At 61.2% G+C, this 19,433-nt stretch overlaps 2 protein-coding genes across 7 annotated transcripts in view; one reads left to right on the forward strand and one right to left on the reverse strand.

Moving 5' to 3' along the window:
* The window catches only part of EVL (Enah/Vasp-like), a 119,850-nt gene extending 119,156 nt beyond the window's left edge, over positions 1–694 (forward strand). For all 4 annotated transcript variants that reach the window (XM_059686215.1, XM_059686211.1, XM_059686218.1 and 1 more), the window contains one exon: positions 230–694. In XM_059686215.1, the coding sequence (XP_059542198.1) occupies positions 230–267 (38 nt within the window). In that variant the 3' untranslated portion in view covers positions 268–694. The remainder of the gene's footprint in view (positions 1–229) is intronic.
* A 1,322-nt stretch (positions 695–2,016) lies between these two features.
* DEGS2 (delta 4-desaturase, sphingolipid 2) lies at positions 2,017–18,207 on the reverse strand. Of its 3 annotated transcripts, none has more exons than XM_059686227.1 (4): positions 18,110–18,207; positions 17,945–18,046; positions 4,275–5,017; positions 2,017–2,452 (listed from the first exon to the last, which is right to left on the reverse strand). In XM_059686227.1, exons 2-4 carry the CDS (start codon positions 18,024–18,026, stop codon positions 2,306–2,308), a joined length of 972 nt encoding a protein of 323 aa, XP_059542210.1. In that variant the 5' UTR covers positions 18,027–18,046; positions 18,110–18,207; the 3' UTR covers positions 2,017–2,305. The 3 variants fall into 3 exon arrangements, with proteins under 3 accessions (XP_059542210.1, XP_059542207.1, XP_059542204.1); XM_059686224.1 differs by having other exon boundaries at positions 18,124–18,142; XM_059686221.1 differs by lacking the exons at positions 17,945–18,046; positions 18,110–18,207 and adding an exon at positions 15,581–15,659.
* Between the last annotated feature and the right edge of the window lie 1,226 nt (positions 18,208–19,433).

Here is a 19,433-nt window from a genome sequence, read left to right on the forward strand (position 1 = left end):
GGCTGCCTGCAGCCACTGCCCCCACCCCAGCGGGCCTCTAGCAAGACTGCCAGCTGGGGGTGCAGGAGAGCCCCCCAGACCTCATCGGGGCCTCTGACCTCTGGGAGCCTGGGTCTCAGGAGACCAGAGGCGTTGGAGCGACCTCACCGGAGTGGGCGGGCCCTGCGGAGGAGGAGGTGGCTGGTTCCCGCCACGGCTGAGCTGCCCTCTCCTCTCCTCCTGTCCTCAGCCATCAGGCAGGAGCTGAGCGGAATCAGCACCTCGTAGCGTGCAGGGCCCGAGCACGACCCCTGACGGACGGCGGGGACAGAGGAGTGCGGCCAGGCCTCCAGCCACCGAGCACGCACTGAAGCCAGGATGTGTTTCACTTAAGTCTTAACCTGTGAGAAAATATTAAAATGAGGGAAAAGTTCAATTCCTGGATTTTTTTAGATTCTACCTGACACAGAACACCAGGTCTACTCGCCTTTTTTTGTATTTTATATTTGTCTATTTAAGTGTACATTTCTTTTGGTTTATAGAAAAGATACCCCCAACCACACGCTTCATTAGGTGGTTCCGAGTTCCTCCTGGGTGCCCCTCGCACCTGGGCCTGGCGCACTGTGCCAGCAGCTCCTCCCAGCATCACGGTGTGAAGTCTGTCCACGCCCCTCGGTGTCTGTGTCCACGTGGTAATAAACGCTTACTGTCCACACACCGGCTTCCGCTCGCTCTCTCGCCTCTTCTTGGTCGCTCCTGGCCGGGGCACCCCTTGTGGGGGAAGATCTCCCGGCAGTGGTGACCAGGACAAGATGGGGGCTTGTGGGGTAGCTGGGCTGAATTCAGACCTGGGACGGACGGGAGGGTGAGCAGGCAGTTCAGGCACTTCCTGGGGGCCTGGGGTGGCCACGGGAGCCACACCCACAGGGGAGTGTGACGTGGCCTTGAGTGGCACCCTGGCCTGGAACATCAGAGGGAGTCAGGTGCGTTCTGACCAGCAGGGCCGGGAGGATGAACCCCTCCTCCTCCAGCGCTTGGTTGGCTTGGCATCTGCTGAGCCCCCACAGGGAAGCCCCTGAGGCACCTGCCAGCTCGTCTCAGACCGGCCAGGGAGGGTCTGGCTCGGCCGGCCCGCGGGCAGGCCTGGAAATGCAGTGACCATGCCACGGCCGCCAGACACAGCAGTGCCCAGCCACAGGCCAGCCGCATGGGGGCCACGGGAGCAGGGGGGTAGGGCAGGCGCGGTCTGGCTGATGATGGACCGATTTTCCTGATGAGACTCTGGACATACTTCATCCCACTGAGTGTCCTCGGCTCCGAAGGGCAGGGGGCTGATCTGCCCGCCAGGAGGGGGGCCCGAGGCTCCGGTCTGAGAGGCTGCCCGCGTCAGCTGCTCTCCTGCTTCCTCCCGCCTCCCGGTCCAGGAGGCCTGCAGTCTCGGGGCTGGGAGAGGGGGGCCCAGGGCGGACAGGAAGGCTGACTCCCGAGGTCAGCCGTGCCATCGGCCTCACCAAAGTCAGGCAGAGCCATGTCCCCCTCACGGAGACACGGGACACCCACCCGCCTCCCTCTGACTAGTCGCCTCTCTGTCCAGCCACCCTGTGTCTGGCCTGTGGCCCCTGGTCTGTGAGAATCTCAAGTCCCGCAGCTCAGCTGGTTGGGGGGACAGACCCCATGGTGTGAAGCCTGAACCCTCGCGCCTCCGAAGGCTTCCCACGAGGGTGCAGGCTCGAGGCTGGATTGGGGGGTAGGGGAGTGGGGGGCGGGGGGCGAGGGTGGGGGCTGGAGCAGACGACGTGGACCGAGGGGAGGCCATGTTGCCAGCACCCAGCAGGGTGAACAGGAGGGAGGGCTTCGGGGCACATGGACTTGGCAAAAATGCGGGGCCTTCTGCTGCCTACACCCCCAAAGGCAGGGCCCTCAGGAAATGCTGCTAAGCACCCACGCGTGGGAGCAGGAGCAGGAGCAGGTGGGGACCGCCTCCAGGCTGCCAGGCCCAGGCTGGGGCCGAGACCCCTCAAGAGCACGTCGTGGATGTGGAAAGAAACGCTGATATTTAATTGAGGGCGGGGGCACACCAGACAAATCAGCCCCGTGGAGGCTGTGCACAGAGCGCGGGGTCAGGGCGCCCCGGGAGGCCCAAAAGGGCGGCCTGGCCTGAGGCAGCAGCGAGTCCACGTGCAGAGCCTGTGTCCGCTGTCCCGGAACCTGGGGCCAAGCAGCAGCCCGGGGGTCCAGGACCAGAGGCAGCCACGGAGCTCTGAGCACCAGGCTGAGGGCCGTGACCGCCAGCTCCGCAGCGACGGGCCGGCGCCAGCGGCCCAGCTCACAGGCCGTCCCCTGCCAGCTTGCACACCCGCTTCACCCGGGCGTAGGGCCCCAGGGAGTCCTCGAACACAAAGTCCCAGAGCACCTTCACCCACGAGTGGTGCTGCGGCAGGTGGTCGTAGTACTCGGGCGCGATCTTCCTCACCTGCGGGGAGGCGGGGGTCAGAGGCCAGGCCTTGGCACAGACAGGCCTCTGCCACACACATGCACACGAGCATGTACACACAGACACGTGTGTGCACAAACACGTGAGCATGTACACAGTGACACGTGAGCGTGTACACACAGACACGTGGGTACACAGAGACACACACCCTGGCACCCCCAGGTGCCTGTGTCCAGGTCAGCCCGGCAGGAGGCTGGCTGGTGCTGGCCACTCGCCCCGGCACAGTCTCCACCCCCTGCCCAGGCTCATATGCACCTGTCCCTGGGCTACGCTGGAGTTTCTGACCCAGGAGCCGGGGGAGGCCGGCTGTCTTCCCTCAAGCACCTGCCCAGTTCTGAGGCACAGCCTGGCCTGGTCATTCATGCTCCGCACCCGCTTCCAGTGCCCTTCCCAGCCTGCCAACCCTCTGCTTCGGCTCCCACCACACCCCCCAGTGCCCACCTCTCAACCTCAGTACTTGTTTCCCAAATGCCTATCTTTCACTCCTCTCCCCCTTCAGCTCCTCACCCCTGCCTGCTCACGACACCCTCAGCTGCCTCCTCCAGGAAGTGCTCCCTGCCTCGGCACCTGCAGCAGCAGCACCACCGCCCCCGTGGAGGGCACGCTGGGCACACCAGTGCTCCAGGCCTGCGTTATAGCTGCAGACGGGCTCAGGTAGACCAGGTGACCTGCACGGGCGCCAGCAGGGGGCCATTCACTTTGCCCGGAAGTAAAGACACTCTCACAACCACCCGAGTCTAGGTTCTGGCTCTGCTGCTTCCTGCGACAGGCACCTCCCCTCACGACCTTTACCTTCCCATCTGTGAAATGGGGATAATGGGTAAGGCGGGCACCTGCCAAATCGGCTTGTGGTGAAGCGTAAGTGAGGTGGTGTTCAGCCCAGAGCCGGACCTCAGTGCCTTCAGCGGGGGGGGGGGGGGCCGCGGGGAAGGAGGGATGCACACACAGGCTGTCAGACTCTCGGTCACACAGGCCAGGGCGCAAACACCTGCACACCCAGACAAAAGCTCACACATAACCACATGCACACATACATGTACACACCGGAAACACTCATAGGCACACATGCAAACCCCTAAAGGCAGGTGCACACCATGCACACACAGAAGACCCCACTGCCCCCTCTCCTGCCCCGAGGGGCACCTCAGTTCTTTCAATCCCACCCACACCAGACTGAACTCCTCCTCCTCCCGCCTGCCCTCCCTCCTCCTCCAGAAATTCTCCATCCGCAGGCCTCCCAAGGCAGAGCCACCAGCCCGGAGGCTTCCACTCTGCACCAACTCAGGCCGAGCCCCTTGGGTCACAGAACCCTCCCTGTCCTCTCCGCCATGTGGGGCCCCTGGAAAGTCACGGGCAGTGACAAGAAATGCGGAGGGACAGGGAGTCAGGACCCAGGAAGGGGAGGTGCTTTCACGCACTATCACTACCCCTGCCCCATTTTACAAGAGGAAGCAGAGGCACAGAGAGGGCAAGCAGTTTGCCCAAGGATGCACAGCCAGTACATGCCATAGCTGGGCTCAATCAGGTTTGCTTTACACTAAGCGGTCTAAATGGTAAATGCGCCTCGAGCCCCTGTCCTGCCAGGATTCACCTTGTCACTCTCCGGGCGCACACCCGGCCCCTCTCCGGTGCGGCCTCTCCCTTCGCCCTGGCACCACGACTGAGAACGTGGCCACCCCATGATCAGCGTGAAAGGAAAAGGAGGTCAGAGCCTGGCCCCAGGCCCACCCCGCCACACCTCCCGCCTCCTCAGACACGGTGCACCCCTCGCCGCTGCGCCCCTGCCCACACGGCCACCTACCAGGGGCAGGTTGCAGCCGGGGATGCTGGGGAAGTCGTGGTGCTCCATGTGGTAGCCCACGTTGAAGGTGATCCAGTTGAGGGGCCCATAGTAGGAGTAGGTCTCGTGGCCCTTGACAAACATGTAGTGCTCAGCCACGAAGTGGCCGGAGATGGGGTGCAGGCCCAGGCCCAGCAGGGTGCTGGCCAGCAGGTAGACCACGGGCTTGAGCCCCCAGAGGGCGAAGATGGTCGCGTCGGCCGCCAGCTGGACCAGGGCGTTGAACACCTCCATGCGCGTCAGGGCCTTGGGGTTCACGCAGAGCGGCCGCAGGGAGTAGAACAGGGGCTGCAGCACCAGCCAGAGCAGCTTCCGGGCCGGCGTGCAGAAGAGCCAGCCCTCCAGGCGCGTGGGCACGTCCACGTCCAGCCCGTCGCCGCCCAGGTAGCGGTGGTGGTCCACGTGGTACTTCTTGAAGGAGGCGGCATAGGGCACGCCCACGGGCAGGTTGGCGAAGACGGCGAACCAGCGGTTGTGGGCGGCGCGGCCCGTGCCGAAGGCCGTGTTGTGCGAGATGTCGTGGATGGCCAGCGTCAGCGAGTGGTTCACGCAGCCGCCGAAGGCGTAGGCCCAGAAGAGCAGCCAGCGCCACGCCAGCCCCCGCACCAGCCAGCAGGCCAGCAGCTGCACCAGCACCAGCCCCAGCACCGTCCACTTGAGATGAGGGTCCGGCCGCATCAGCGCCTTGATGGCCGGGTACTTGGCTGCAGGTAGGACCAGGAGAGAAGGTGGTGAGGGGGGTGCGGCCGCCTGGGCCCCCAGCCATATGCCCACTCTCCCTTCCTCCCTCTCTTCCTCCCTTCATTCCATTTGTCCCCCTGGCTTCCCTCCGGTCCTCCTCCGCCATCCACTAAGCCCCTGGGCAGTGACCCGGGGGATCATGCTAAGACCTTGCCCTGCGTGTGATTCTGGACCTAGGACCAGCCGGGCCTGTGGGCACCCAGACAGGCAGACCTGCCTCCTCCCCACCACCTGGGGGCGCTGGGGAGACTTCCTGGGGGTGGGGGGCTTTGCCATCAGCCTAAATAAAGAGCAGGTGTCCCCACAGGTCACTGAAATGTACTCAGAAATCAAAGCAGCTGCAGAGCCAGGAGCTGCCGGCTGCGCCCGTGAACCTCACACACGGTGCAGCGGGCTGTGACCAGGTGGACCAGGCATATCGGGAACCCGGGAGGGGCAGGCGGCTGGGAAGGGGCACATGGAGGGCTCGGGCTTGCTCTCAAGTGTTTCAGTTCTTAAAACAAGATCTGAAGGAAGTGCCATCAAACGTTGAATGTGTTTATTTGGGGGGGGGGGGTGTTTGTTACAGTATCTTTTGTATTTTCTACGTTTCGTTTCATAGAAAAGGAAAAAACAACGAGAGTTGGGGTTAGCCGAGCCCACGGGGGCCTTCCCGGCCCAGAAGCAGCAAGCCCTGCCGGAAGGGGGAGAGGGTGTGGGGGGCGTACCCTCTATCAGGACAGCCGTGCCTTCTAGAACCTCTGCAGCTGCGGGCAGGAGGGCCGGCAGGGCCAGGCCGGGGAGGGTGCCACGTCCAGGGACAGACAAGGTGACAGATGCCCACCAGGTCTGCTCCGTCCCGCCTCCCTGGGCACAGCAGGTGGGCACTCAGCGCCACGATGCACAGAGAGGGAAACTGAGGCTATGAGGGTGGGGCTCGTCCCAGGGCCCCCTCAGGACAGGCGGCGTCTACCCTCCTGAGCAGTGGGCAGCCTCAGGCTCACCCTCCCAGGCTGTCCCATGAAGAGGGTGCCAGGACGGCAGCAGAGGCTGGGCCCCGACTGGAAATGGCCAGGCCAAGGCTGAGTCCTGCCCAGCTCTGCCCAGCTCTTTCCTTCGAGTGCCCCAGGCATGGCTCCCCCTCTGTGCTTGGTCCGGAAGGATATGCCAGCCCAGCTCAACCGACGCAAGGCCCTCCTCCCTCCCACCGTCCTGTCTGCCATTTACAGATGAGGAGACTGAGTCTCAGGGTGATGCCTGGGCTCAGCCAGCACCGAGGGCGTGTCCCCAGCCTCCCTCTTGAGAAGGTGCCTCTGGCATGGGGACGCCAGCCTTCAAGGTGTAGTTACGTCTCTCCAGTGACTAAGACAAGCCAGGTGTCCGGCTACAGCACCCTTTCTGTCAGAGCCACCCAGCAATAGACCAGGCTGTTTCAGAGGTGGTGAGCTGCCTGTCCCTGGGAGTATGCAAAGAGAAACACAGCAACATGGCAAAGGGAGTCTGCTCCAGAGGGAAGACTCAGGCTCACAGTCGGAGTTCTGTGGCCATGGGTTCGTTCCCACCTCTGTGGGCCGTGGTGTCCCAGTGTGTGACGGCGAGGACACAGTGCACCTCTCAGTGTCTGCCCCTCGAGCAGGTCCTGGCTCCCGGAGAGCAGGACAGCCCTCATCTGTGGGAGATGCTGGGGGGTATCGGGGTCCCCGAATCCTAGAATCACAGGCCACCTCTGCCCAGGGAGCAGCATCCAGAGTGGGTTCAAATCCCAGTTCTGGACAAGGATTTTATTTTAATTTAGTTTATTTTGGTTAATCCTCACCTGAGGATATTTTTCCATTGATTTTTAGGGAGAGTGGAAGAGAAAAGGAAAGACAGAGAGAAACATCGATATGAGAGAAACACATCGATTGGTTGCCTCCTGCACGCGCCCCGACCAGGGCCGGGGCCAGGAAGAAGCCTGAAACCAAGGTACGGGTCCTTGACCGGAATTGAACCCGGGACCCTTTGGTCCACAGCCAACACTCTGTCCACTGAGCCAAACCGGCTAGGGTTGGACAAGAATCTTGAATCCACAATATGTAAAGATCTCCTACAACTGAACAACAAAAGGCAACCCACCCAATGTAAAAACCGGCAAAGGACTTGAACAGGCATTTCTCCAAAGATGTGCACCTAACCAATGAGCACGTGGGAAGATGCTCAGTGTCATCAGTCACTAGGGAAACGCAAATCAAAACCACAATGAGATACTGCTTCACCCGCACTAGGGTGGCCACATGTAAAAAGCAGAAAGTGACAAGTGACGACAATGTGGAGAAATCGGAACCCTTGTTTGTACGTTACTGGTAAGATCACAAAAAACGGTACAGCCACTGTGGAAAATAACTTGATGGTTCCTCAAAAAAACGTTAAACAGAGAATTACCATACGACCCAGCAATTCCACTCCTAAATCTATACCTAAGAGAACGTAAGCCCTGGCCGGGTAGCCCAGTTGGGAGAGTGTTGTCGCCATACTCCAAGGCTGTGGGTTTGATCCCAGGTCAGGGCACATACAAGAAGCAACTAGTGAACGCATCAGTGAGTGGAACAACAAATCAATGTTTTTTTCCTGCTCTCGCTCTCTGTCTCTCCTTCTCTCTCCAAAATTAATTGTGGTAAAATATATAGAGCATAAAATTTGCCATTTTAACTGTTTTGCTTTTGTTCTTGTCTCTTTAAAACATTTCTCAGCTCCAAGCAGGTAACCTCAGCTCCAAGGAGCCGTCTGTGAACCACAGACGCGGTCGCTGGCAGGAGGAATGGATACGCACAGAAAGCCCAGGCGGGGAGCAGGGCTCAGGTCATGCTGTGCGTGGCGGCTGGTCAGCACATGCGCCCTATGAGGCAGGCTCAGGCGCACACAAATGCCCGACCAGCACTGCAGATGGTCACGGCTCCTGAAAGCTTTAGGACTGGGAGACGGCGGGGGCCGTGCTGAGGCAATACCAGGCTGGTTACCTGCTCTCCCGGACCTGCCCCATGGTGGCTGCTTGGGTCGTGGCGGCACAGTGGGAGGCCAGCTGGCTGCCCAGGAAAGGCCAGAGGTCTCCTTGGGTGCTCGGTGCCCCAGCATCATCCCACCAGGTGGGGCGAGAGAGACCAAAAGACCCAGGTGAGGGATGGGGGACACAGGCAGGTGGGCAACTTGTGGACCCCGCTTGGGAGGGGGGCAGGGGGCAGGCCTCATCCCAGCTTATTCCTGGCCCAAAAGGGGTCACAGTGAACTTCTGAGGGTGTGCCCAGGAAGATGGGTGCCTCCAGTGGAGGATGGGGGCTTGCGGGTGGGAGTCCAGCAGGGAAACATGTTTCCCCGTGATGGCCAGGGCGAGAAGGAAGTGCCAGCCACCTCCTCGTCAGGAATGCCCTCGCCCACAGTCCTTGCCCACAGCCGGAGCCAGGCAATCGCAGGCAAAGTGCCCTGAACCTTTGCATACCTGGCTGTGGGGCGGGGACCACAGACCCAGAGGCTCCAGCCTCCCGCTCACCAGCCGTGGCCTCTGGGCACCCGCCTCCCCCCTCGGGCAACTGGGGGCCAGGCGCTCACCTGCCAAGGCGCACCTGGGAACCAACCGAGCCACCAGCCCCCACAGGGTGGGCCTTCCCTGCTTCCCCTTGGAAGGAGGCCCAGCCCGGGCAGGAGGGCGGGGCAGGCCACACCTGCGCCAGGTGAGCACTGACTCGCAAGCTCTGGGGCAGCTGAGAGGACCCTGGCTCTGGGACCCAGGCCAGCACACGGGCCACTCCTGTGCCCCTCAGGGGCCAGGGCAGGCACAGAGCTGCCAGCGGGGACCTTGGACAGCGGGCCCCCGGGGCCTCCATCGAGCAGATAATACGTCCTGCCTGTGGGAGCGAAGGAGAAGACCCGCGGGGCTTCCCTGCCCAGCCCACCTCGGGGGGCCTGCTACCCCTTCCCCCTCTCCCAATAGTTTCCCACAAAGCTCAGGCACGGGGTGCCAGGTTCCCAGCCCCTCCCCCAGCCGCCCCACCTCCCCGCTGGGGCTCAGCGCCTCGATGCGGCCTGAGCCTCGGAGCCCCCGGAGCTGCTGTGACTGCGGTTATGACACCCAGTTCCCGGGCCTGAGAGCACGCACAGCCCCTTTCTGACCTCTGGGACCAGCGTGCTGCTCAGGGAGGCCATCTGGCCTGGTTGCTTTTACCTCGGCTCCCGGGCCCGGGGGGTCCCTGGACCTGGCCATCCTGCGGAAGCAATGAAATGCGGGCCGGGGGGTGAGGCAGCTGGATGCTGGCAGCTCAGGGGCGACCCCCAAGAGTGTAAGCTCCCGATCACCTCACTGGGCCTGAGAGCACCTTCCCCCACAGAACAGAGAGGAGCCCCCACAAGTCCGCAGGCCCAGCACAGCCCTCAGGGAAGCCTTGCAGAGCAGGCACTGAGGCCGATGGCGTGGTCCCAGGCGCCGTGGCTAAAAGCATGGGGGGGGGGGGCTCAGAGGGGACCTGGCCCCCATCGTGCTGGGAAGTGAGGCTGGGAGCCCTCCAGTGGAGACCCCAGAAGACCCCTCCAGGACTAGGGCTCCTCTGGACCATCCTAACAGCCCTCTGACCAGGAGCCCGCTGACTCCCCACCCCACCTCCATCCCTTTACCCACACCTGCCAGACGGAAACTCAATCCTCACTCAAGGTAAACAAATATCTAACCTCTTCAATTCCAGAGCTTCCAGCCCCTGACCAGGTGGGAGCCTGGGGACCGCCTGGGGAACCCCTCTGAGGACTACCAGCCACACAGACCCCGGCTGAGGTCACTGGGCAGGGCAGGTCTTGGGGCAACTGGAGCCATGGGCTTAGGGGTGTCCGCTGGGGGAGGTCAAGGAGAGTCACAGACAGGAAGACAAGACAGGGGCCCACTGAACTTGGCAAGGTCACAGGGGCCTCAGCAGGAACCATTTCAGCACAGCCAGGGGTGACATGGCTGAGAGGTGAGGTGGTGAGGGGCGTGTACGGGCATGGAGGGGCAGGACGCCAGGGTGGGGTCATGGACAAGGCAAGCTCCAGGGGCTCAGGGAAGGCAGATGAGGAGAGGGGGTGTGAGGGGGAGGGGGAGAGAACCAGAACCGCACCCCGCAGCTGCCCCAGGAGGAGCCCTGCCCAGGCTCTGCCCCTGTGGGACCTCAGCAGACCTGGGGGACCTCCCCGCTCAGGCCTCCTGCCCCGAGGACCAGAGCAGCGGGGCTGGGACCTGCTCGCCTCCAGCAGAGCCCAGGGCAAGCGTGGATGGCCACTTGGAACCAAAGACAACACGCCCGTGCAGACGGCTCCCGGCAGCGGCCCGGCCAGAGCCGCTGGCCATGAGTGACAGCATTGCTAGAAGTCACCCTGTCCAGGCACAGCTCAGAAAGGAGGTCTGAGACCCAGGGAGGCCCAGAGAACGTCAGACAAGGCAGGGAAAGGCTGGCAGAGCCAGATGTGACCTCGGGACCCCCGAGTCCAGGTCTGCAGGATGCAAGCCGGGACCAGGCCTGGACGCAGAGGCCAGCAGGGCCGCATGCCCGGCGTCTGACACACACACACACACACACACACACACACACACACACACACACCCAGGAGGGGACTGCGCCATCAGAGAGTGGAGGAAACAGGTTCCACCACTGAGGTGGTGAGGGGCGTGTACGGAGGGTCAGGTGGGGGTCAGGTGAAACACCTAATTTCCAGGGGCCCCTCTGGAGGGTGGAAAGAGCCTCAGCCCCCAGAGGAGCTATTTCCGGGGCTGGGCTGCCTCGGGCAAAGTGCCCTGAGAATCCGGGTCCCGGTTCAGGAGAGCCACACTGCAGCCCTGCTCAGGCCCACGGCTGTGTGCCCTTGGGCAAGGCCCTGTCCCTCTCTGGGCTGCTTCCTCACCATCCATCCCCACGGTGCCCACTCTGACAGCCCTGGGGGCACATGGAGGTGGGGTCTGCCCTGGGGATGGGGGCACATGGCCACCTCAGGGTGAGGAGGCGGCAGGTGCTCAGGGACTGGGAAGCAGGGCTCCAGCAGGTGTGTGCACTTACATGCATTACATATATTTACATACATGACAGGCTGGGTCATCAAGACCCAGAGAGCAGAGCAGGCAGACACGCCTGCTGGGAGGGCGGCCTGACCCGAACCCCACACCAATCTCAGCTGGGGACCTAGGGTTCTCCCAGAACTTCTCCTGCCTGCTTCTGCTGGGCCAGCCGAGCGGAGGGAAGATGGCAGGTGCCGCAGCGGGCAGGGGAGGCGCTGGGCCCGCACCCCCGCGGACAGCAGGGTCCCGAGGCTGGCACCAGGCTCCTGCCCGCAGCGCAGGCCTCCACTCCTCCCTGGGGTCCGGCTGGCAATGAAGTCACACCCCCTGGTCTCCAGCAGGGCTCCCGGGAGCACAGGGGCTCCTCCCCTCTCTCACACACCAAGCCCGGCACCGTCTAGGACGGACTCCACCGCCAAACACCACGGCTGCCAGTCTCCTGTGACGACCCAGGTCTCGAATGTTCCATCGCAGAGTCAGCTCCTGCTGCCACCCGCCTCCGAGCCCCCACCTGACCCTCCGCACACAAGCCGCTGCACACAGGGCACCAGGATCCCCGGTCTTCCCTCACCGTCCCCACCGCAACCCAGTAACCTGACCTCCGACAGCCTCTCCCGACAAAGGCTTCAAAGCCCAACTAATCCCACTTCCCAGCCCGCTTCCTCGCAGCACGGCCTGGCGCCTGGTGCGCCACCTCCCAGCTCAGCCCCCCGCCTTTTCCGCTCTGGGCCAAAAGGCCAGCCTCGCCCGTGGGGTCAGTGTGGGAGGCCCTCTGGGGCCCGGTTCCACAGAGAAAGGGTGGAAAGTGGCCCAAAGTGCCTTCAGCAGCCACTGTTCGCCTCCTCGCCTGCCTCTTGTTAAACCTGCTTTTTGCTCGTTGACAAATATTTGCGGAAGGTCTGGGCAGCCAGGCCCCAGATCACAGAGATGGACGGGGTGCCCAGGCGGAGCGGGGTGCGGTGCCAGGGCATGGGCAGTGTGCCCCGGATAGCATGTGCCAAGAGAAGGAGACACACACACAAAGCCCAGTGACATGCCAGCTAAACTCAAAGGAGAAAGAATTTGGATTTAGCCCCGCAGGTATGGCTCAGTGGTTAGGCATCCACCCGATATGCCAGGGTTTAGGTTCAATTCCTGGTCAGGGCACACGCCCAGGTTTCAGGCTCGATCCTGGTGGGGGCGTGCAGGAGGCAGCCAATCGATGTTGTTTCTCTCTCATCAATGTTCCTCTCTCTCCCTCTCCCTCTCCCTTCCTCTCTCTCTAAAAATCAATAAAAACATTTTTTTGAAAAAGAATGTGTCCCTGGCTGGTGTTTCTCAGTGGTTAGAGCACCATCCCTATGTGCCAGGGTTGCGGGTTCGGTCCCAGCTGGGATGTGTGCAGGAATCAACCGATGAATGCATGGGTGGGTGGGCAACGAATCGGTGTTTCTCATGTGTGCGCGGGGCACTGGCGCTCTCTCTCTCTCTCTTTCTTTCTAAGTCAATAATTTTTTAAAAAAAATTTTTAAAGGTTTTGGAGCCCTGGCTGGTTTGCTCAGTGGTTAGAGTGTCAGCCCAGCCCAGAGCCCAGGTGGTAGTGGGCTCAATTTCAGGTCAAGGGCACGTACCTCAGTCACAGGTTCAATCCCCAACCTGGTCACGGAGAGAGCGGGAGGCAGCCAATTGATGTTTCTCTCTCTCCTCCTTCCCCTCCCTCCCTCCCACTCTCTCTAAAAATCAACGGGGAAATATCCCCACCCCTTGGGTGAGGACTTAAAAGCGGGGATTTGGATTTAAGAACATGGGGTGGGGCTGTGGAGTGACCGCGAGTGGTCATCAGGCATCTTTTTCAGGCCACAGAGATACTCTCAGGTGAATGACTAAAAGCCATTGGACTGTGCCTTTAAAGTGAGTAAATGCTACAGTATGTAAATCATACCTCACAAAAGCGGGTGCAAATCAAGGAGGCGGGGGACGCACACACCCATCTCCATGGAGGCTGGGAGGGGACACGTGACCTGGCACCTGTCAGCAGTCATGTGTGAGGGACCGAGGACAGACAGGGGCTCCGTCCCACCTCTAGCTCGCTGGCTAACTGCGGGCAAGCGACAAGCTCCCAGGGCCCTGCTGTGCATAAAGCGTGCAAATGTCTAGGAGGCAGGAAAGAGGACAGAAGACATTCTCAGGTGAGAAGACCAAGGGCCAGCCAGGGCAGGTACTTGCCACCTGGGCCGGCACAGGGCCTCCATGAGGCAGAGTGAGAAACAACAACTCAGAAATCCAGAAAAAGGACAACTTCCATGGAAAGGGAACCAAGGGCGTGACAGGACATCCACAAAAGAAGGCAGAGAAATCAGGAAGAGCAGCTCAGCCTCACCGAGCAGCTGAGAAATGCCACTTAAAACGGGGTGCCGCCCTGGCTGGTTTGGCTCAGGGGATAGAGCGTCGGCCTGCGGACTGAAGGGTCCTGGGTTCGATTCCGGGCAGGGGCACATGCCCAGGTTGAGGGCTCGACCCCCAGTGGGGGACGTGCAGAGGCAGCCGATCAATGATTCTCTCTCATTGTTGATGTTTCTATCTCTCTCTCCCTCTCCCTTCCTCTCTGAAATCAATAAAAATATATTTTTTTAAAAAACGGGGTGCCTCCCAACCACCAGCTGCGAGGATGACCCCTCGCACTGTGAGCTCCTCAAAGCGCCGGCTGGAGCCAGGAACACGCCTGTTTCAGGGCTCACCCAGACTCTCTGGGAAGCCAGCCGCACCAGGCCACGCCAGGTGGAGGTGGGCCTGGCCCTGCCCTCGGGGAAGCTCAGAGGTGACTGGGGAAGTCACAGTTGAAGCAATCATCCCACAGATCAAGGCAGGATTGAAGACAGGGCAAAGGCCGCGGGTAAAAGTGCCCCGCGGGGGAGCAGGGCGCAGGAAGGAGAGCTCAGCGGGGAGGCGGGTCGTGGCGTGGGCCAGCAGGCCCCTCCCTTCCCAACCCCATGACCAGGGATGATGCATGTTGATGATCACTTACAATTGATCATAGTGGAAATATGTACAGATCGGGGCTCTTGTTCCCTCCAGAGACTCAATCACTTAACGCTTACCAGCACGCAGTGTGCGTGTGTGCGTGCGTGCGTGTGTGTGTGTGTGTGTGTGTGTGTGTGTTGTTAGAGAGTGTTTTAGAGAAAAGGGACATTCAGGCTGAAACCTGAAGGATGCATAGGAGTTCGGTAGAGGGAAAGAATTCAGGCAGAGAGAACAGCGTCTGCAAAAGCCACAGAGTAGGAAATGGGCAGAAGACAGGGTGCCTTCCACAAAGTGGCTGGAGAGCACAAAGCAAGAAGGGGCAGGGCCAGGGCCAGGATGTGCCGCACGGGCCCGGGCAGAGGTGGAGATTTCCAGCAAGGGCGGCCCTGGGAGGGTCTGAGCAGAGAGGACATACCCAGGTCAGTCAGGGTCCAGGAGGAAGCCTGTGGGGACCACCTATTCCCTGTGCTGCTGTGGGCCAGACCCACAGCACCCCTTCCCGCCTCCTCACCCAGCTTAGCATCCAGGTCCCCTTCCTCTCCTTGGCCAGCAGCTTCTCTCTGCCCTTCCCAAGCCCATCACAGCCCACCGACCAATCACAGGGCCTCCAGGGGAGGCCGGGCTACTCAGAGCAGGAGGGGAAGGAGGCACCCCCCTCTCTTCTGTGGAATCTCAGGGCTGGGAGGGCACAGGGTAGGCATCGCCTGCAGCCTGCCTGGGAGAGGAGGGCAGGGTCTGTGTGCTGACTGCAGCAGGGACGGGAGCATGAGAGAACGACCCTGTGACCAACCTGCTCGCCTCCCTGCAGCCACATCTGTGTGGCTGGGTGAGAACCGTCCACACATCCCCCAGAGAGCAGAGCGGAGCGGAGAGCTCAGCCAGTTCTGGTCTGGATCTCTGGCTTTGCTGCCAAGACATCCCCAGCCAAGTTCTTTCCTGAGCAAATAATCCAGCCAGTGCCAACAGTCTCACTTCCTTGTTTTCCTTTGATGATTTGAACTTCTCTTTACTATATGTGTGCCCTATTTTTCTAAGTCAAGAACAAAAACAAAATCACAAAGCTATTTGTTTTTGAAAAGACAAATCCAAAGCTTGCCTTTTATTCCACGGCCACGCCTGGCGTGGGTTCTGATCTCAACCAGACAGACTCCCGCTGGCTCTGCTCTGCCCTCACAGTCCAGGAAGCCTCGGCCCCGCCTGGGACACCGGGCTCCTCATTGCTGCCCTGGGACCCCCTTTTGCTAGGACACCGTGCCCTGGGAGCAGGTCCCCACCCAGGCGGGCAGGCAGGAGCTGCACGTGGACTTTGGTCCTGCCGGAAGAGCACTCAGCAGCTCTGTGCCAGGACTTTCTGGGTCCTGACTCTGCGATTAGGATCTTTATTGAGCATCCATTTGCCCTGGCAGCTTGGCATGGGCACAGCAGCCACCTGGGTGGGGCACAGCAGATGCCTGGGTAGGGCCGCAGCACGTCCTGAGCAGGAGGCTGCCTGAGCACCAACCTGGCCTCTGTGACCTCCAAGCTGTGTGGCCGTAGGCAAGTCGCTTCCTCTCTCTGAACCTCATGCTGCTGCCTCTTCTGTAAAGAGATGCTGGCTGGCAGTTACCCATAAGCCATCTCTCCAGCTGGAAACAGCACAGGTGCTCCCTGTCCTGGGGGAAAACACGGGCCTGCCCGCAGGAGGTAACAGCTGAGCATCAGCATTCCCTCCATTTCACCTGCACGACAACTCTGTTAGGAAGGTATTACCACGAATCCCCTTTAGCGCCAACAAGCCTCAGTTTCCTCATCTGTTGATTGACTTGCCCGAAGGTCACATGGCTAATGAGTGCGCGTTGAGGTCCTTGCCGGGAGATCACTCCACAGCCACGCCCCAGACCCCTGCAGCCTGCCCCAAAGAGACAAGGACCCATGGCCTGAAGCCACGGAGCTCCCTCACCCAGCCCGGGTCCACGAGGGAAACTGGGGGGCTTCCTGCAGGAGGTGGAACTGAGCAAGAGCCCGTTGGGCAGAGCAGGGGAGGACATTCAGGCAGGGGAATAGCAAATGCCAGGGAGGGAGGGAGAATGGCACAGTCCAAGTTCACTGGCTTAAAACTAGATGCGAAGGGAGGACCCCACAGCACCCAGTGGGAGTGGAAATGATCAAGGCTCCCTGGAGAATCGGCCCTTGAGAACGTGTGCAGCCCCTGGCCAGGCCAAGATGCCTCCCTCTCCAAGTCCTCCAGCCTTCCTGGCCACCTGTCCAGCAGGCATCCAGGATTGGTGCAGGGCCCGTGGCTCCTCTCTTTAGAGAGTTCCTTCTCCGTGACCTGGAGTGCTGGGGACCACACTGAGCACCTTCCCATCCTCATACCCACTCCGCCAGGCAAGGATGAATGTGCCCACTTTACAGATGTCACCATAGATCCCCCAGCCTTCGCCACCTGGGCCAGGTGCCCAGGTGATCACCAAGGCCCTCCCAGCCACCCCCGGGAAGTCCACAGGCGCAGGGGACCATGCTGCCACAGCTGAGACCATAAACAATGCTGGACTATCGCTCACCTCATAGGAGAAACACACAAAGGCACAAACCCACCCAGGGGTCTGCAGCCCCTGATCCTCCAGCTAGAGCAGGGTAGTCACACACTAACCACTCAACAGGCCCAGTGTCTGGAAGCATTCACCCTGGCCAGGTAGCTCAGCTGGTTAGAGCGTCATCCCCATAGGCCAAGGTTGCAGGTTCCATCCCTGGTCAGGGTGCATACAAGCATCAACCAATGAATGCATGACTAAGCGGAACAACAAATCAATGTTTCTCTCTCGCTCACTCTCCTTTCCTTTCTCTCTCTAAAAATCAATAACAATTTTAAAAAGTAATAGGGTGCATATTTCCATAGTCTTGGGGTGGGGGGAGGAGACACTAAAGGACAAGCACTAAAGACAAAAACGAGTCCCTTCAAAAACGCATTAAGAAAACAGTTCCTGTGATCGCAAAAGACAAAAATTGTAAAGGAGAAAATGCATTGCGACATGTGAGACACGGAGTTAAAAGCTTCCAATACCCAGAGCTAACAAGCAACAAGCAACAGACCAACCGAGAAAAGAAGAAACTTCCCTGGCCAGTCAAACGCGAGAACCGGTTGTTAAATAAATGTACATACAAGAAACCCACGGCGAATACTACTGCATTCTCAGTCCCGTGGCAGAGTCGAGAAGCGCTGCCAACCGGGTGTGGGAGGGAGGCAGGAGCGTGTCCACGCGCGGCCGCGCCTGGCACTGTGGGGGCGATTTCGGCGGCATCTCAGCAAAGCTGTTGGGAGGTGTGGGCCCTTTCTCCCTTAACCCCGGGGCCAGGGGAAGGCGCTGGCACGCGAGTCCGCAGGGTGAGCCTGTGGGTAAAAATGACCTGGCGGGACACTCGACGAGAGAGGGGCGGCCACCGCGCGTCCACAAGGTTCAGGGCACAATCTCCGGTTCACATTAGCTTCCATCGAGGTGCCCGTCCTGCCTACACTCCGTTTGGGGTGGGCGTGGCGCCCTCTCGGCGGCCGCGGGAGGGACCCGGAGCTCCAGGGCCGCGGGCGCCCGGTGCCCAGGGGACCAGCGGCCCCCGGGCTGCTTCCCGGGGCGGGGGCAGCGCCTGCCCGCAGCTGGTCCCTGTGGCCAACCCCTGCGCCGCCGCGTCCCGCGTCCGGGAGCCCCAGGTTTGCGCCCGGATCCCCACCGGGACGCAGCAGCTGAGACGTGCTCCCCGGCGCACGGGTCCCCGTGTCCCGGGTCCCAAGACGGAGGCAGAGACAGGGCGGGGGGACGCGAGGGACGCGGGCGGAGGGGAGCCGCTCCCACCCCCGGAGCAGGGGTAGGGGAGTGCCCAGGGCGCTCACCCAGCATCTCCTTCCGGCGCTGCGTGTGCGGCTGGTCGGTGTAGACCCACTCGAAGTCGCTGCGACCCGCGCTGTTGCCCATGGTGGGCCGGGAGCGCGCACGGAGCAGGGAGCAGGGAGCAGGGAGCAGGGAGCAGGGAGCAGGGAGCAGGGAGCAGGGAGCAGGGAGCAGGGAGCAGGGAGCAGGGAGCAGGGCAAGGCTCGGCTGCGCTCCACCTGTCGCCGGCTCCGCGCCGCGCGGGGCCAGTTAGGGGCTGGGGGCGGGGACTCCGGGGGCGGGGCCGGGGGCGGGGACTCCGGGGGCGGGGCCGGGGCGGGGACTCCGGGGGCGGGGCCGGGGGCGGGGACTCCGGGGCGGGACTCCGGCGGCGGGGACTCGGGCGGCGGGGTGCGCCCGGGACTGCCTGACCTGGGCGGTGGCACCCCGGCCTGGAGCACGGGTCGCCGAGGCTCTCGGGGCCTCAGTTACCTCCGTGGGGAACTGAAACTGTGAGCGCGCGACCCGCCGCAGTCCCTGCCCCGAGGCGGTGCTGGGGGCGCCGGTGCCCTCGCGGGCCGCCAGGGGAGCCCTCCTAGGTCTCCCTGAGCCCCCACCCACTCGCGTTCCTGCTGCTCACGGCGCACTGACGAGTCGGTAAACCCAAGGTGCTCACGGAAGACCCGCCACGCCGTGCTCCCTCCCCCCTCCCACTCCTCCAGGCAAGAACGCGGAGGCGGGTGAGGTGTCCCTGACACACTCCTGGCGGAGCCGGACCGCCCTGCCTTCGGGGACACGGGACACGGGGGCATTAGGGACAAACAGGGAATCTGAATACAGGATGCACTTTGGTTAAAAGCAGTGTGTTGAGCTCAGCTGGTGTGGCTCAGTGGTTGAGTGTCGACCTGTGAACCAGGAGGTCACGGTTGGATTCCCAGTCAGGGCACAGGCCTGGGTTGCAGGCTCCATCCCCACTAGGGGATGGGAAGGAGGCAGCCGACCCATGATTCTCTCACCATTGACTTTCTTTCTCTCTCTCCCTCTCCCTTCTTCTCTGAAATCAATAATAAATAAATAAATACAAAAATAAATAAATATTAAAAAATAAAAGAGTGTGTCAAGCCCTGGCTGGGTAGCTCACTTGGTTGGAGCATTGTCCCCATATACGAAGGTTGTGGGTTCGATCCCAGGTCAGGGCACATACAAGAATCAACCCATGACTGCACAAATAAGCGGAACAACAAATCCATGTTTCTCTCGTTCTCTCTCAAATCAATAAATAAAACTTGTAAAAGACAAAATAAATAATGGTGTGTCAATATTAGTTCGTTAATTGTAACAAATGCACCTCACTGTTATACGATATTAAAATAAAGAAAGGTGGGTGTAGGAAGCACCTACATCCAGAGTCTTGACTGTAGTGTGTGCTGCCCAGCAGGAAGTCCCCTTCCTGCCCCCCATTTGCAGAAAATGGCCAATGCATGGGGCACAGCGCCTTCCAGCCCCTAAAGC

Source organism: Myotis daubentonii, chromosome 1, assembly GCF_963259705.1.
Source record: "Myotis daubentonii chromosome 1, mMyoDau2.1, whole genome shotgun sequence".
Lineage (NCBI taxonomy): Eukaryota > Metazoa > Chordata > Mammalia > Chiroptera > Vespertilionidae > Myotis > Myotis daubentonii.

Coding starts and splice junctions, on each gene's coding strand:
- DEGS2 (XM_059686227.1), bottom strand. CDS start 18,026: ATGGGCAACAGCGCGGGTCGCAGCGACTTCGAGTGGGTCTACACCGAC. Junction 5,018..17,944: donor GCGCCGGAAGGAGATGCTGG/GTGAGCGCCCTG, acceptor TCCTACCTGCAG/CCAAGTACCCGGCCATCAAG. Junction 2,453..4,274: donor CCGGCTGCAACCTGCCCCTG/GTAGGTGGCCGT, acceptor GCCTCCCCGCAG/GTGAGGAAGATCGCGCCCGA.